This window comes from Amblyomma americanum, chromosome 9 (genome assembly GCF_052857255.1).
Source record: "Amblyomma americanum isolate KBUSLIRL-KWMA chromosome 9, ASM5285725v1, whole genome shotgun sequence".
NCBI lineage: Eukaryota > Metazoa > Arthropoda > Arachnida > Ixodida > Ixodidae > Amblyomma > Amblyomma americanum.
The window spans coordinates 18479704-18495967 of NC_135505.1; the positions used below are offsets into that span (position 1 = coordinate 18479704).

The 16264-nt window shown below is 47.6% G+C and overlaps 1 protein-coding gene across 3 annotated transcripts in view; it reads right to left on the bottom strand.

The window, feature by feature from the left end:
• Positions 1-16264, bottom strand: part of LOC144103818 (uncharacterized) — a 205264-nt gene that overhangs the window by 12668 nt on the left and 176332 nt on the right. For 2 of the 3 annotated variants that reach the window (XM_077636518.1, XM_077636517.1), the window contains exons 17-19: positions 5455-5521; positions 5351-5375; positions 3199-3424 (exon numbers count right to left, since the gene is read on the bottom strand). The exons of the other annotated variant lie outside the window; for it this stretch is intronic. In XM_077636518.1, coding sequence (XP_077492644.1) covers positions 3390-3424; positions 5351-5375; positions 5455-5521 — 127 coding nt within the window. In that variant the 3' untranslated portion in view covers positions 3199-3389. Of the gene's footprint in view, positions 1-3198; positions 3425-5350; positions 5376-5454; positions 5522-16264 lie in introns of those variants that run through there. 3 annotated transcript variants of the gene reach the window in all.

Genomic DNA, 16264 nt, shown 5'->3' on the forward strand with positions numbered 1-16264 from the left:
ATGCTGTGACAGCCTCCTTTAACACATCAGTTTTCTGTTGAATTACTTGGGAAACCTTTCTTGCTTTTGTTGCTTGGGAAGGCAGACTTCGACGCACAGGAAGGAGCTCGACACTTCTGAGAAGAATTCACCATCTCGACGTCCGTAGTGCAAACCGTAGAGAGGCTAGTATCTACGGCACCATGTACAGGCAGAGACGAGGACGCAGCAGGAGTAGGAGCCACGGGAGACACACCAGAGAAGCGATGGGATGGTCAAGTTGATGAAACGGGAAGACCGACAGTTGAATGAGCAACCTGACTTGAAATGAGCTTGGATAGAGCTTCACTAAAAGTAGTCAACACATATCGTCCGCAACACCTGCAAGCGCCTTCTCGACAGCTGACACCAGTCTTTGTCAGCAACGCCTATACATCAGACCCAGATGACCAGGCAAGACCCACATAAGATTGCCTCTTCCGGTCTAATTCTGCATAAGCATCAGCTTTAGAGCACCTTCTCTCCTGAATGATGTCCAGAACATTCTGCTCATCTGAACGTTTGGGACAGCCAGCATCATCAGCCCGATGAACGCCGCTACAGAGACGGCAAATGGGACCCTCAGATGCGCAGAGGTCTGCGGAATGTTTCTCCCCGCATAATCGGCAACGCGTCGCAGATGTGCAAGATTTGTTGCTATGACCAAAGCGCCAGCAATTCCTGCATTGCAATGGACGAGGATGTAGCGAGTCGACTCGGTACACTATGGGACACACCTTAAGCCCAGACGGGCAAGAACATCCTACAAAGGTTGCAATCACAGACTCTGTCAGCACACGTGAGCCATTATCATCTCTGGTACAGCCTTAATTTGATAATACGCCAACACCGGGGTCCTGAAAGTCGCCAAGTAGTTCCTGAGGAGAGGTTGATCTGTGTACGCCGCGGATGACACCTTTTGAACATGCCAGTTGCTCTCGAATGAAAGACTTAACTGGAAATGATGCGAAGGATGTGCAATGCAGCAACTCCGACAAGCAACGCACATCCGAGGAACAGCACAGAATGCCCCTAAGCCGAAAGGGCGCACTTCAGAGATTTCCAGGTGGCGGCTGGTAAGAGCCTTCAGCTGCTCCTGGAACATTTTAGAATTTTTCAATTTTAGGAACCCGTCTCCAACGGGTACAAGCGCCACTGGGATGCCACTGACGCCATTCCAACCGGAAGAATCCAAGGGCAAACTTTGGGCCGGCAGGCTGGCGAACCTGGGAGTCGGACCCGCATCCAGGGAAGCTAAAGTCATTGCACGAGGCATAAGGGGGCATTGAACCTAACTATCGGTACAGGAATAAAAAAAAAACACCTGGCCAAAACCCCAACATGTGGTACGGCCTCACCGTAGAAGGAAGAAGAGGGAGTCCAGAGGAGGCAACAAAATCAAAGAGAGGAACAGCGGCAGGCACCGCGGCAGGCCACAGATCAGCAGAAGCAGCAGGCGATCTCCAAAAACACGAACGACACCGAATCGAATCCCCCCTCCCCTCGTGTCCCCTGGCGCACATTCCCAGCGGTCTGCCTTGTCCTCGCTGGCTGGGCAGCGAGAACGATGAAAAAGATTCAACACGAATAAATCCAGGAATTTTACTACTCGGTGCTCTAAAATAAGCTACTTCAAGCGATACGCGACATCATAGAAAAATCTGATGCGGTTCAGTGCCAGAACTTGCGCGGATGCTCCGTGTGTGGATATTAGAACTTCTTACGGCCTTACGGAGGAGGCCATGACCAGCGACAACCTGGACCAGCAAGCCTGGATAATCCAGCTAGTCCGCAAGTCAGCTGCCGCCAACCGAGGCCTGGACTAGCAACCCCGACCACCCGGCTCCTGCGAATTGATAACCTAAATAAAAATTTTCTCTCTCTCTCTCTCTCTTGCGGCCTACCTGACTTCGACGATGACTTACTTTAATGGTGGTGTGCATAGCCAGAAGAATGGAAGTTGTATACGGTGCAGTGTAGCGTCAATCTTAAAACACATCTATTTGGACTGTTTTGACACCTTACAACAATATTGGGCATAACCCATAGGACTAAAACGTTTAGATATGTCAACTTTTTAGTGTTTTTATATGTTTGCATCATCGTCAGCCTGCAATATTCCCATCACCATCACCATCAGCCTGACTACACTTCCTTGCAAAGACCTCTCCCATACGTCTCACCAATTAACCCCGTTATTTTCAAGCTGCGGCCACCGTATTCCCGCGAACTTCTTAATCTCATCCGCACACATAACTTTCTGCCGTACCCTGCAGCGCTTGCCTTCATTTGGAATCGACTCGGTCCCCTTAAGTATTATTGGTTATCTTGCCTTCCCATTACATGCCCTCCTAAGCACATCTCTTCCTCTTGATTTCGACTAGGATGTCATAAACCCGCTATCCTTCCCTCACCCACTCCGCCCGCTTCCCGTCTCTGAAAGCTACACCTATCATAATACCCCTCATGTAAAGCCCTCTCCCATGGGCCCTTGAGGTATGTGTAATAAAAAAAAGTCCTTTTCATATCTCACTGCACTGTAGCGCACATCCATACGACATAGGAAGCAGCAATGTAACCGCCAACGTTTTAGACAGTTTCAGATCATACTTCTACTGCCTCAGTTTTGTTCATGATTTGTCAGGGGGCAATAATATTAGATTTTTAGACCTTGTTTGGCCTTTACGACGGACACGCTTGCTGGACTTACCTTGGGCCTCACGAGCTAAGGATGCCTTGCTTCCATACAGCTCCTGCTACTTCAAACTTACGAAAACGGAAATAGCTACCTTATGCCTTAACACGCGCTGAAGAGAATCTGTTCTCACAGTGTGAAAGGTAACCCGAGTGCCCGTGTTGCCTCTTCTCTTTTGTATGTCCTGATATTTGAGCTAAAATTCGTGTCATTGAAAACTAACTGCCAAAACTTCATGCACTGCCCTCTGCTTTGGTTGCATGCCAGCTGCCCCTACCCTTCTTTTCTCCCTCTTTATTTTCAATGCATCAAAAGTGAACGTACATTTTTTATTATAAGCACTATTAATACGAGAGCACTGGGAGAAAGCTTTTCTCTCCAATTAACGTAATCTGACTCAGAAACAAATATCGCTCCCACCCATGGCTGTCCTGCTGCATCTGCGAGGCGAGGAATATTGGCTTTGACCAATCAGAGCAAACAAGAAGAGAACACAAGCATTTATTTGAAAGTTTTTCATGATGTATTGTTCGTTTCATAACTGTCATAGATACGTAGGCACCCTTACAGTGGTTTTTAAACTCGACACACCACTCATATCGGACGCTTAACTGACTTAGAGCGAAACCAGAGCTGAAGCACCGGAGCGGGATTAGCAAGTGGGGGAACTTGCGGATCAAACAGACCAACTTGTCCTTGTGAATCCTTGCGCTGGAAGATAAGCAACAAAGAAAGATGGTGAGTGGTGCCGGGTGTTAAACAGCGTCGTTGACATTATTGCAGTGTAAAATATGTCTCGGTTGTCCAGAGATAATCTCCTCTTTCGCTGCAGTTCCTTTTCGTGAATAATTGGATGCGGACAAGAATTTATTCACTGAATGATCTACACACTCGATTACAATCGCTTCAAATATTACAAATACTGAATATCGTGCTAACGCGTGTACAAATGATAATTTCTCGAACTCGTGAGGGCTGAAAGCTCTAGTGCATTGCATTCTTCTATGTTCCTTGATTCATAAACATGCAGAAAGCATGCCGGACGAATTAATTAAGAAGTTAAACCCACAAGCGCTTCTACCTTCCACTCTTAGTTTGTTTTTCCACGTTGTGCTATTTCTCTCCTTGCAGAAATACTGCATCAAACGGCACAGAATGCGACGACATTAGGGCATGAATTCAAATAGAGAGCCTGGTTTTGTCCTCTAATAATTTCTAGATAGAGTGAGTTCTTTAGCTAGTACGTTGTTGCGCCATTTTCTATTACAACTCTGCTAAGGGGTTGCCAATATTTCGGCTTGCGAAATCTGGCAAGAAAACTTATATATGAGAGCACGCCAAATCTCATCCGTTCCGAAATCTAAACTCATGCGAATAGGTATGATTAACGTGCAAGGTTTTTTTTTGTAGTAATGAATAGGAACCAAATTCAAAGCGCACCTCTTAAAGCTGTGCAGAACCTAATATAATTCGCACGTTTTCTTCTCTGTAATGATGCATATGTAACCAGAATGCACGGGTCACCAGGCGGTATTTGCCTACGGTGGCTAATAATTCATACCTGAATTACATTTTTCATGCTGTCTCGGATTCATCAAATGAACGATAGTTGCGACATCTTACGATTGCTTATTTCACCTGAGGCATGAAACAAGGACCAATATAATCGCTGACACAGTGTTTTGATTTCTGACGGCGCTTAACCCAACCAGCTTCAAGAGCCAGAATGACAACGAAAGACGTTTACGTTGCAGTTGATTTTGTCATATGTCATGTGACCCAGACACTTCTTACACGTCACAGGAAACGTTTGCTTGAGAAAACCAAAAAGGAAAAGCACCAAGAAGAAAGTGTTTTATAAATTATTTAGCGGTCATGAGCAAATACCACATGGTGATCCATGTATTCTAATGGCTATAGCTCATTTGAAAAGACGAAACACGCAAGCAAAACTTTTATGTCTGCAGTCCTTAAACAGAAAACCTAAGAGCTCTTGGCGAACAGCTGTACTTCTCCTACCGGTGAAAAAATCGAAGCCCCGATAGGCATATTTACTTCAAAAAGCTGAGAACTATTGAACACCAGGCTGGCCTGAGGGCGGATCACTAAGTGACGAGAGACTCGAGATGACATATTGACTGCACATGCAAACTCGAGTGCTTCCAAATATTTCGCATGGTAGGCATTAAGGGTTAAGCATCCAGAAATCGACCGGTGTAGCATTTGACGCATTACGTCGACACGTTCCCGAGCGAGCGAGTGGGCGATCAGCGTCCCACTTTCGTTACTGCAGCTCTCGAGCCCCTATCATTACGTCGGGGGAACGCCTTTCACACACGCCGTTTATGAATCACTAACATTTGTGCAAAAGAGACCACGCGATCGTCTACCGTCAGATGTAAGACTTAATATAGATGCTCAAGACTGAGAAAATAAGAAGTGTAGTCCACCCTGCTGAAGTTGATTTACAGAACTTTGTACGCACTGCAGGTGCAATTTCGAAGCAGTCAGTATGGCGACGGGTTTAATCACACGTCTGTCTCTGTACTTCCGAACAACAAAATGTACACTGTGTGACCTTAATCCTACCAAACAGTGTAAGGTGTGCCTAGTGAGTAGTATTTCTTTGTTACTCACCTATAGTGCAAAGAATTGTTTGACACTGCAAGAAAAGAGGAAACAGCCAAGTATTATCCTGCTTCTTTCAAAGGCGATACATTTTTTTTATGCTGCTCACTTACAATGTTAGGCTGCGGAACTTGGAAAACGTAACTGTAAAAGTGCTTGGATACAGTGCACGTCGTTTCCCTGAAAAGAATAAAGTGAGTTCACAATGAAGAGGGCACTCATTGTTTTCACGTAACAAAAAAAACGCAGTGAGCAGTCTGCAGGGATCATAATTCGGCTACATAGGGGACGTCTTATGGGGATTTCTTTCGAGGCTCCTTTCGACACCAGAGCCAGCGTATGGTACTGCTTGAAGACCGTAATATTTGCTATCAAAGGCAACATCAGCCAATTATAAAATAACTGACAGAAACACTCATCGGCAAGTCAAGGACTACAGGGGCGCACATCGGGTTCTCCTTTCGTATATGCCACACGAATGATACTACAACTCCTGGTAACCTTCACTCTGGTTCCCGCAAGTGAACAAGTACCGTGAAGAGCCGAAGCAACCTCGGGAGCGGTGGAATCGCTGGCCTCTAGGAGTAGAGGAAAATAGGAGTGGGGCAAACCTGGCTTGGGGCCGGCGACCCCAGATCGCTGTTTTTTAGGCTTCTCTGTCTCGAAGGGTCGGAGACCCCGGCGAACATTGTGGTATATGGAAGTTGCCTTCAAAGAAGAAGATCACTTATCAGGCAAATAACTAGCACTCGGACTCAAAGGACGACTGAGAAGGAGCTCGACTCTATTCGGATGATAGATAGATAGATAGATAGATAGATAGATAAAGAGGAGGAGGGAAAGGCAGGGATGTTAACCAAAAAGGGGTTCCGGTTGGCTACCCTGCACTGGGGAAGAGGGATTAGGGGACTAAAAGGAGGAAGAGAGAAGGGAAAAAAGGCATAACACACACACACGCACAACGCTGTCACAATCTGTCACTCAATCCAGTCCCTCTGAAGTAGGCAGAGTGCCTTGTATGCCTAGAGGGCAGTCGACTGCTGTGGCCACGGACCGAGGATCTTTTGCTCTGTTAATGGGCGAGGATCGAGGCGGTCCAGGGCACAACACAGTGTATGTCTTGCACTGGCAAATGCAGGGCACTCACAGAGAAGATGAGCGATGGTCTCCTCACAACCACAGCTCTCACAGGCAGGGCTGTCGGCCATCCCCATCCGGAAAGCATAGTAATTGGTAAATGCAACACGGATCCATAAACGGCATAACAGTGTTGCGTCGCGACGTTCTAAGTTACGTGGCAGACGAAGGCGCAGTTCAGGGTCCAGTGCCTTGAGGCGGAGGTTGCAAAACTCTCCCGTGTTCCACGCTGAAAGTGTGAGCTCCAGCGCCAAAGGGCCAAGCCCACACGCAGCGTCAGGTCTCGATATTGGGATCTTCACTGGAAGTCCGTCGTTGTGAGCAGAACGCGCAGCCGCATCGGCCTGGTGATTACCGTTAATACCACATTGTCCTGGCAGCCATTGAAAAATGATGTCATGACCTTTGGAAACGGTGCCGTGGTACAGTAGACGGATCTCAGCAACAAGTTGCTCCTGCGACCCGCGGCGTAGCGCAGCTTGCAGGGCTTGAAGGGCTCCTTTAGAGTCGGTGAAAACCGTCCAGTCATGTGGAGGTTCTTGACTGATGAAGTCTATCGCAGCCCGTAAGGCTGCGAGTTCCGCACCAGTTGAAGATGTTGGATAGGTCGTCTTCACTTTCATGAAGATGGATCTGGCCGGTATCACCACCGACCCCGCAGAACTGGTCGAGTGAACTGATCCATCTGTGTAAATATGTATGCGGTGACTGTGGTAAGAATGCAGGTGATTCAATGTCAGTTGTTTGAGAGCGGGCAGTGATACACCAGCTTTCTTTGTAATGCCAGGAATATAGAGGTGAACCCGAGGTTCATGAAGACTCCATAAGGGTGAGCACGGTCTTGACGCAGGGGTGAACTGCGATGGAAGATATGCGCGATGGGCTTCAATGACTTTGGCGAATGCAGTACGCGGCCTAATTATTGGGAGTGTTGCGAGGTGATGACAGGGAACCCGTTTGAGGTACCGAATATATGTTCTCATTGTGTCAACAGCAATGTATGTAGTAACAGCATGTTCCCGGGCAACAAGAACAGGTGCTACTGTTGATGCACATTTATGCAGTCCAAGACCGATACGGAGAGCTTTCGCTTGCACACTTTGAAGAGTCTTGATATTTGTTTTTCTAATGGAACTGAATATCGGAAGACTGTACCGCATGTAGCCCAGAAATAGGGAACGGTACAGTTGTAGCATTGAGCCCACTGATGCGCCCCGGGACTTTCCCCCGAGGAAGGAGAGGACGTGGACAATCGAAATTAGTCTCTTTCTCATGTCGTAGATATGTGGACTCCACGAGAGGTTCCTGTCGATGACAACACCAGGGAATCTGTGGCTTCTCTCATAGGGAATGGCTTCGCCATTGATGCGAATGGTGTAACGTGACATTATTTTGCGTGTGAACGCCACAAGTGAACACTTTTCGGTCGAAATGTTCAGGCCCGGCAAGCTAATATAAGATGCCAATATCGATGCCGCTCTTTTAAGTCTTGCACGAACTTGAGGACTGGTCACCCCTGATGCCCAAATACAGATGTCGTCTGCATATACCGATATCTGAGCAGATTGTGGCAATACGTCGACCAGGCCGATAAGAGCAAGGTTGAAGAGAACTGGGCTCAGCACTCCACCCTGAGGGACTCCGCGCGAATGTCGGTGTAAGGACGTTGGTCCGTCCGCAGTCAGGACAAAAAACGACCTCTCTGATAAATAGCTGCGTATCCAGCTGAACGTGCGGCCTCCGATCTCAGCAGCTTCCATAGCGTCCAAAAGGGCCTGATGCGTTACGTTGTCGTACGCGCCCATGACATCCAAAAACAATGCCAAGGTCAATCTTTTAAACTTTTGCTGTGGTGCACCGACGTTACAAGGTCAACTACATTGTCGATAGAAGAGCTGCCCCGTCGGAAACCAGATATGAAGGTTGGATAAATCTGATATCGCTCCAAATACCACTCCACGCGTGTGAGTAGCATTCTTTCCATTACTTTGCCGACGCAGCTGGCGAGTGCAATTGGACGGTATGATGAAAGGTCGAGCGGTTATTTCCCCGGCTTAAGAAGTGGAACCAGACGACTGGTTCGGATGAGTTGCCAAATCACACACTATCCCTATTCCCGACTTAACTACCATAACGCACTCCCAGCACTTCAATTCCTTTCCGTGCAACTCATCCCTTCAGCTACTTCACAAAGAAGGGTAGGAGGTCTCTGCGGGCCTACTCCTATGGCTGTAGTATCGCTAAGTAGCTTTTTTCTTTTATTTTATTTTTCCACTGCCAGGTGTGGCAAGAGTTTTTTATCTTTAAGGACATATTCATTTAGTTTTATTGGTGTGTTAAGCCTACGGTGCGTGAGCGGTGCACGCGGGGCTTATTAATTTTATTGTATTTGTGCATTTTTTTACAAATACTGCCGGCAGCAGTGTTCAAGAAATCAGAGAAAATTACTGAGCGTAAATTTACAAACAACGCTCTAAAGTGGTTCCATAAGTACATTTTGCAGTGAAAGTGGGAAAACTGTTCTGTTGGAGTGCGTGCGCGAAACGGAACACTTCTGGAATTGCTCTGCCCTGGCATGATATGGCGGTATCACCTTTAAATGGCTAAAACTTGACGACCATTTTTGGCGCAGAAATCAGCATGTATCACGTGACAATGCGATTTTGTTATCGTATTGCAAGTAGAACAAATTACTGTGGATTAGCTCACCTAATCCAGGGTATACAAAGCCAAAGATGTCGGCGTTCACTGTGATCATTGGCGTTGGCGTTGACAATGTTCTAGACGCGATGGCTTTGAGCAAAGGAAGGGCGCTTAACTGGCTCCCCAGATATGCGGATGCCTGATTCGTGCTTTGATGCATGTAGCGGTGGTGAGAGAGAAATGTGGCCTGAATGCTATAGTGGTGACAGCGTTGTGGCTGACAAGCGGCACTGCAGCAATAGCTATAGGCTGCAGCGTTCTTTTGGTGACCAATCTCTCGCGATCAACCATTAACTGCATGCTACCTCCCAGGGTGGCAGGGAGCGCGCGCTGCCTATCCAGTGTGCGGAACGCAATCAAAACAGGCTTTTGCAGTTTGACACCAACGCCACGTACATGAAAGCGAGATTGAGGTCTCCACTGACCCACGGAGTCGGTTGTGCGCCTTTCCTTTCGTGAAAATGAACATCCTTTGCAAAGGCCAACGCCAATGAACTCTATAAACACCGTCGGCTCACTTGTTTTGTTTGGATTTTGAGGAAAGGAACTTTCACAGTAACCGCCTCACATATCTCGATGGACACCTTACCGCGCTGTAAGGAAGGAATAAAGGAAGGAGGGAAAGGATGGAGAAAAAAAAAGAGAAAACTGAAAATTGAAAATTGGAATTTGAATAAAGTCGCGGCGCTGCGCAGTGACGGAACACCTGTGGCTCGATGCTACTAGTGGCGCATGTGCAGTAGTGACTAGGAAGCGAGAAAGAGAGAGAGAAATATCTGCGGCGAGGCGCGCGTTGTGACGTCATGTGCCTCCTCAGAGCACCGCCACGGCGAAATCGCAAGTTCGCGGCCAGTAAAGCTTTCGCTGTAAAAATTCCAACCTGGAGGTCTGCCTGCGCAGTTCATGATAAAACTGCGCGAAAGAAACAGGGACAAAGGCAAGAAAACACGTACACACACAGAGCGCAGACTTCCAACTTTTATTCAAAAAACGCTTTCGAGCATTGCGCCCGTGTGCTGTGCGATGTCAGTGCACGTTAAAGGTCCCCAGGTGGTCGAAATTATTCCGGAGCCCTCCACTACGGCACCTCTCTCTTCCTTTCTTCTTTCACTCCCTCCTTTACCCTTCCCTTACGGCGCGGTTCAGGTGTCCAACGATATATGAGACAGATACTGCGCCATTTCCTTTCCCCCAAAAAAACCAATTATTAATTATTATTATTCCTTTTGCCGTTGCAGCTGCAGCGGCTTCAATCCATCCTGCCTCAGCATATTCGTAACAGACGAACGCTTCCGATTATCACATGAGATGAATCTAGCAGCCTGCCGTTTAATACGGTCCACCTGCTCGATTTTTCACACGTGTACGGATCCCACAATACAGTGGTGTAAACTAGGACTGGCCGAACCATAGTGCGATAAATTTCAAGGTAAATGTTGGTGGAGGCCCTTTTAATTGCATGCGTAGGTAGCATGATTTCCTGAATGATTTAGTGGATATAGCATCCAGATTCGTATCCCATTTAGGATTTGTACAAATTGTTACACGTAAGTATTTATTGGGCGTGACTGGATTTATGCACTGATCTTCAATCTTGTAAGAATAAGTAAGGGACATTTATTTATTGGCAAGCCATTGACGCGGTCCCTGAAAAGATAGTTTTCTTCGCCTTTTGTGCACATGAATCCGCGAGTTTACATAGATTGGTGTTTTTAGTCGGCCGCATGCTATCAAATAGCGCTGCTACGTTTCAGTTAAGCAGAAGAAAACTGAGCACAATAGAACTCTAATGTAAAGTCCCTGCTGGAAAACCAGTGCTATTGAGATCCGGTATCACTGTGATTGAAATGATAAGTGATATGACACAATTCATCAAGACAGAAAAGCAATGCTCAGCAGATAAAACTGAATTCATTCAAATCTACAAAACGGAAGAAGAAGATTTTGTACGACAAAAAAAAAATCCATCCTGTCTCAAGTCTACTGACACAGAAACGCAGCCCGACGATATTGTGCGTGCTATTGCACGCTTACTTCGAGTCCTGGTTGAAGTCACGCCAGTCTACCAACCTTTTCTTTTCTCTGACAGCAAAAGCCGTTTTTGGCCGACCATTGCGTGTCGTGGCATTCTATACAGTCCGCACAGCGCAACATCGAAGGAGGGGCAAAGAGTATGAATGAATGAAGCATGGTGATAGGTACGGCACAGAAACGGGATGTGTAATATGAAGGGCCGCGACGTAGAGCAGTGACGAGGGAATTCGCAGCGCGGAGGAAGAGCGATCTGTCCGCTTTGGCGGGGCGCCACGCGGGTGTTTCAGAGAGAAAGCGCCTTGTTAGAAGGAACAAGGAGCGCAGAGGAGTAGTGCAGCAGTTCAGAAGACAACAAGCTAAAGAATTATGGGAATGTATTGTACTTTACTCGTAATCTGGGCTCTTCATTATCATTAACAATTTGATGCCTAACACCTATGAGGTTGTACTGATAGCTACGCGAGACTTCCTTCTGGGTGCCGTGAATAGACGGGGTCGGCGTGCTTGCTCAACCGTCATGTCTTGTTCCGTTGAACAAGATTGTATACGTTTCGGCACTCCTCGTTGCGAGGCGGAAAACGAAGCGTGGGAAAAAACCCGCCCTCCGCATTCATACGCTCTAACGAGACAGGAGGCTCAAGCTGGCTCAAGCGCACAATGCGACGAGCCGGTAGGCCAACTCGAAATCGTCCGGATTGACGCTGTCCTCGAAATGTGCGTGGTGGGCGAAACGAATGGCATTTAAAACTTGCATGTGAGTAGGCGAGAAAGCTGGGTGCGCGCGGTCGCCGAAATGCGTTTCCATCGACGGCCCATGGTAACTCATGTTGTTGTTGGAGCCCGTCTTCGTGACGCCTATAAGCTTCTTTACATTCCAACTCTTCCAAAATCACCTGGATAACATGGGAGACCTGACCTCCTCGTAGCTGCTCTTCTAAGCATGTTTTTTGTTATCATGTATACACTGCACCTCAATAACTACCTAATCACCGTGTATGAGTCATTGCTGTTTTTTTGTTCTACTTTCAACCGTTTTTTCTTTCCTATGACCTTCTTTCGTTATAGGAAGCGGAGCGCCGCTTCATCACATTTCACACTAGAGGGAACCAGACTTATCCGGAATGATTGCAACCATGTTAAACTGTTTCCACGATGCACCAGATGACTGCCGATGTATGACTGTTGTTATTTCGAAAGTTCACTCCTATATGTAAACTGAAGGCGACCAAGAGCGATCAGAAGACTGCGCTTCGACGACCGGCCCGCACACTGGCCGCTATAGCCGCCGCCGAATTCAGCTGTTTTCAGGGCAGAGGTGTAGCACAGGTTCGCTCAATAAATAGTTGCCTTTGGAAGCCTTCTTGCGGAGGGAGTGCATCGCCACCACATAGCAATATTTATCGAGGTGACCAGTTCCCAAGAGTGGCGGCGAATTGCCAACGCAAACAGGGCTGAAAATGTGGTGCGCTTCGCCGCATAGATCCTGTGGCATCTTTCTGGCTGCTCAGAAAGTCGGCTGATTAGCATTATCTGTAGACTCGGAAGATGGCAGCAGTATGCCTCTGAGAGACGGCTTGACCCGGAGCGTCAAATATTTTGTGCCATTGGCTATTTCGAGAGTGTGAGAATGCGAGAAAATGGGAGAATTTTTTAGATGTATATTAATGGCTGCCTTTCAAGGGAACCGATTCGCGTAGAAAGAAAAAAAGTAGCAATGTAATCTGTACTATGCGTGTAGGCTACCCCAATGCAGGAATGCATGCGTGCTGACCCGTGTTTCGTTGCCATAGGAAAACCACGGTTTTGGAGAAAATTCATGCATGCATGAGTTTTGCATGCGTTTTCTGCTGCTGCCAGGACGGCCAGTAACGGCATGCGATAGCTAAAGTACAATGCGTAATTCATGCTGGTCCTCTTTTATTAAAGATCTCACCTGGAAGCCTTGCCTGGTGCTTTCTCACGCGATCGCGCAGTCGGCGATCACCAGCGGCACTTTTGAAAGGTTCTGCTGGTGTCAACGCCATTGTTCCAAGTGATAGCAGCACACTTAAATAGTAAAATGTTCAGAGGCGAGTCGAAATGACCGCTGCATCTCGAAAGCCATGTGATAGAGACTTTGGCGCCGCTTGCACGCACGCGATAATAGACCTCTCCCGACGTACGCCTCGAATGACATTTGGAAGGAGGGGCGAAGGGCGTGGCATAGCGTGGCTGTAGATGCCGCTGTCGGCGGTGTGGTGCAGTGGTATTGATCTCATGTAGTGAAAATTTGGTGTGTTCTATGCAAAAATAAAAAGGCCTCGTATGGTAGAAAAACCGCTGCCGGCGTTGTTGTCGGCGTGACGGAAAATTCGGATTCGTCGACAGGGTGGCTGTTGCAAGAGGAGGAGCGCCAACGGCGCATCGGAAACCCCTCACCCTCGGGTTGCGAGTGAGATACTCCGCTGCTGTGCCACGTTCGTACGGCTCGGTTGAGGCGGGGCTTTATGTGCATGTCGTGTGGTCTTGCACAGAATGATTGTGATTGCGAAAGAAGAAACAGTGTCCGTGTCTACATGTGCAAGAGGAACCCTTAAAGGCAGAGCCTAAGTGTCCCCTAAAGTTTTTCTCAATGCTGTCAAGTTGTTGCACAGTAAATTGCGCTAATCTAGAGGCGGCCAAACAGCCATATTTTTTTTAGTCAGGAACCTCCGTAAAAAGTGGGGCGCCGCAAATTTTTTTCTTTCGTCCAATAAAGCTGGAGGAGTCGCAGTGAATGCTACTCACACAACGATTTCTCAGTGTGCCTCTGCATAGTGATGACCCATTCATGGAGCAAGAATCTTGAAGTGTGGCTTGAATGACATGGTTAGAGTCCGGTGTGGCTCAGTTCATCCATGGTGTCGCACGCTATTTTGACTTTCACTGTTGAGAAGAGTGCTTCAGAGCAGTAGGTGGGTCCAATTATAAAAGTTTCTGGCCCGCATGCTTGAAGTGGAATGTCCTAATTGCTTCTGGCACTTGCCGCCCGAATTCAGTCTCTGCACAGCGCAAAATCATCTTTAGGCGTCCGTCTTTTTGTAGCTTCACTTCGAACGCTCCAATATCAACGACAAAGCTTTCCACATTTGGGAGGCCCCACACAAATCAACGACCATGAAAGGACTGCTTAGATGCTCAAAACATGGCTTGAGAAATATGAGGGAGGGGGAACAGGAGGGGGGGGGGGGGGCTTACACATGTCAGTATTTCCCAAGCCACATTTAGGCCCGCATGCGGCTCGCGAGCCGCAGTTTAGCCACCCCCATTCTAATCATGTGAAAAAGTGAAAAATCAAAATCCTTTATTACTCTCGCAGGATACATTCTTGAGACCGGACACAACAGACAAATCCACGGTATGCAGCTTGGAGGCCCATTGTGCCGACAGTTCCACATGCAAACTTCAATAGGGGAAACAAATTCAACAGGCAATACATATCGTGAAATCACAGTTCATTATAATGTTGAAGAAAATAAAGTATTGAAATTAAAGATTTTCTGTAGGTGTTTTTGAGTATAACATTGCTGTCTTCCACTTGTCTTGTAATCTATCAATGTAGACCAGCCGCATGTATTCTTTCCGCTTTTCTAATAGCGAAAACCGGCGAAAAACGGTTTTTGGAGGCGTGCAAAAAGCAGACTGAGAGTCGTCAAGCGCTGTCTGGATCTGAAACGGGCGCTTGACTAAGCATATTTAGTCGATTACTCTTGCGTGTATGTATTTTATGCGCGTGTATGTATTTTATGTGCGTGTATGTGCGTGTATATGCGTTTAGATATGTATCATATCAGGTCGTGGCCTGAATGTTATCGAGGCACTGTGCAGTGCCACGTGCCGATGAGGGTGGAGGCACTCCTGAGGATCAGAGGAGTTATTCATGGAGTAGACCCGAACACTCCGTCAGAAGAATTAGCCAACCTTCGACTGCGCACCCAGTGGGTAGAGATCGTTCAAGCAGTCATCCTAGGAAGGTCTCGCACGGCAGTGCTAACATTCCTGGGCCCCATCCTCCCTCGTTACGTTATCTACTGTGGAGGAGAGACGGCGTGCTACCCATACAGATCGACCCAGCAGATTTACCAAGTATGTCTCAAAGCAGGCCAAAGAGCGGACATGTTCACATCCCTGGACACCAAAGTGTACCGTAACTGCTGATTTCATGACCCGAGGAAAACCACGCATGTGAAGCCAAGTGCATGGCCTGCCAGGGAAACCATCTAACGGGCAACCCGGCCTGCAAGCAACGCCTAAAGACAATCGCCGGACTCAGCCGCAACGACAACGCTGTCCAAAAGGATAACAAACAACAACAACAAAAGTCTTCAAGGCAACACGTCAGCAGGAAAGATCAACGGTTCAACTAGATGGAGTACCACTGGTTCGCGAAGGAGGGAGAGGAGCAGCAGCTGACAGCGACGCCCGGACCACACTCCCGATCAAGATCCAGGACCGGGTTCAGGGGAAGATCCAACTCCAGAGGTCCGGGATGGGGGGGGGGGGGGGGGGGGTATGGGAGGAGAGGCGGACTCCATCCGTCCTCAACAGAAGATACTCCAAAAAAAGCAAACTCAACAAGAGGCCGCCATCCTCCCGAGCATCGACGCCAAGCCACCGGAAGGCAAGCGATAAAAGGGAAGTGTAAGCTGGTCTAAGGTTGTTTCTCCCGCTGCTCTAAACTGTTATGACCCATGCCAGGATTGTGCAAGGATTGATGGGGAAAATATGCAACTAAAAATCAAGCTATATGCACCTCAGAAACGTCTCAACCGTGTTGAAAAAAACAACTGCTCTTACAAGTGGGTCAGAAATAGACTGTCTCTGCACCTTCGCAAATGGTAGTGCCATTAGAGCCACCTCCGCCTCACTCCCCGCCACAGCAGGCTGGTGTAATCCAAACTCCACAGCAGGAACTGGCAACATCAACACCCGCACTTCCAACTCTAGAAAGCACACAAAACATTTCTTAGGTTGAACAGATTATTAATGAAATGCAACAACCAATGACAAAACAACTAACTAAACAACTCA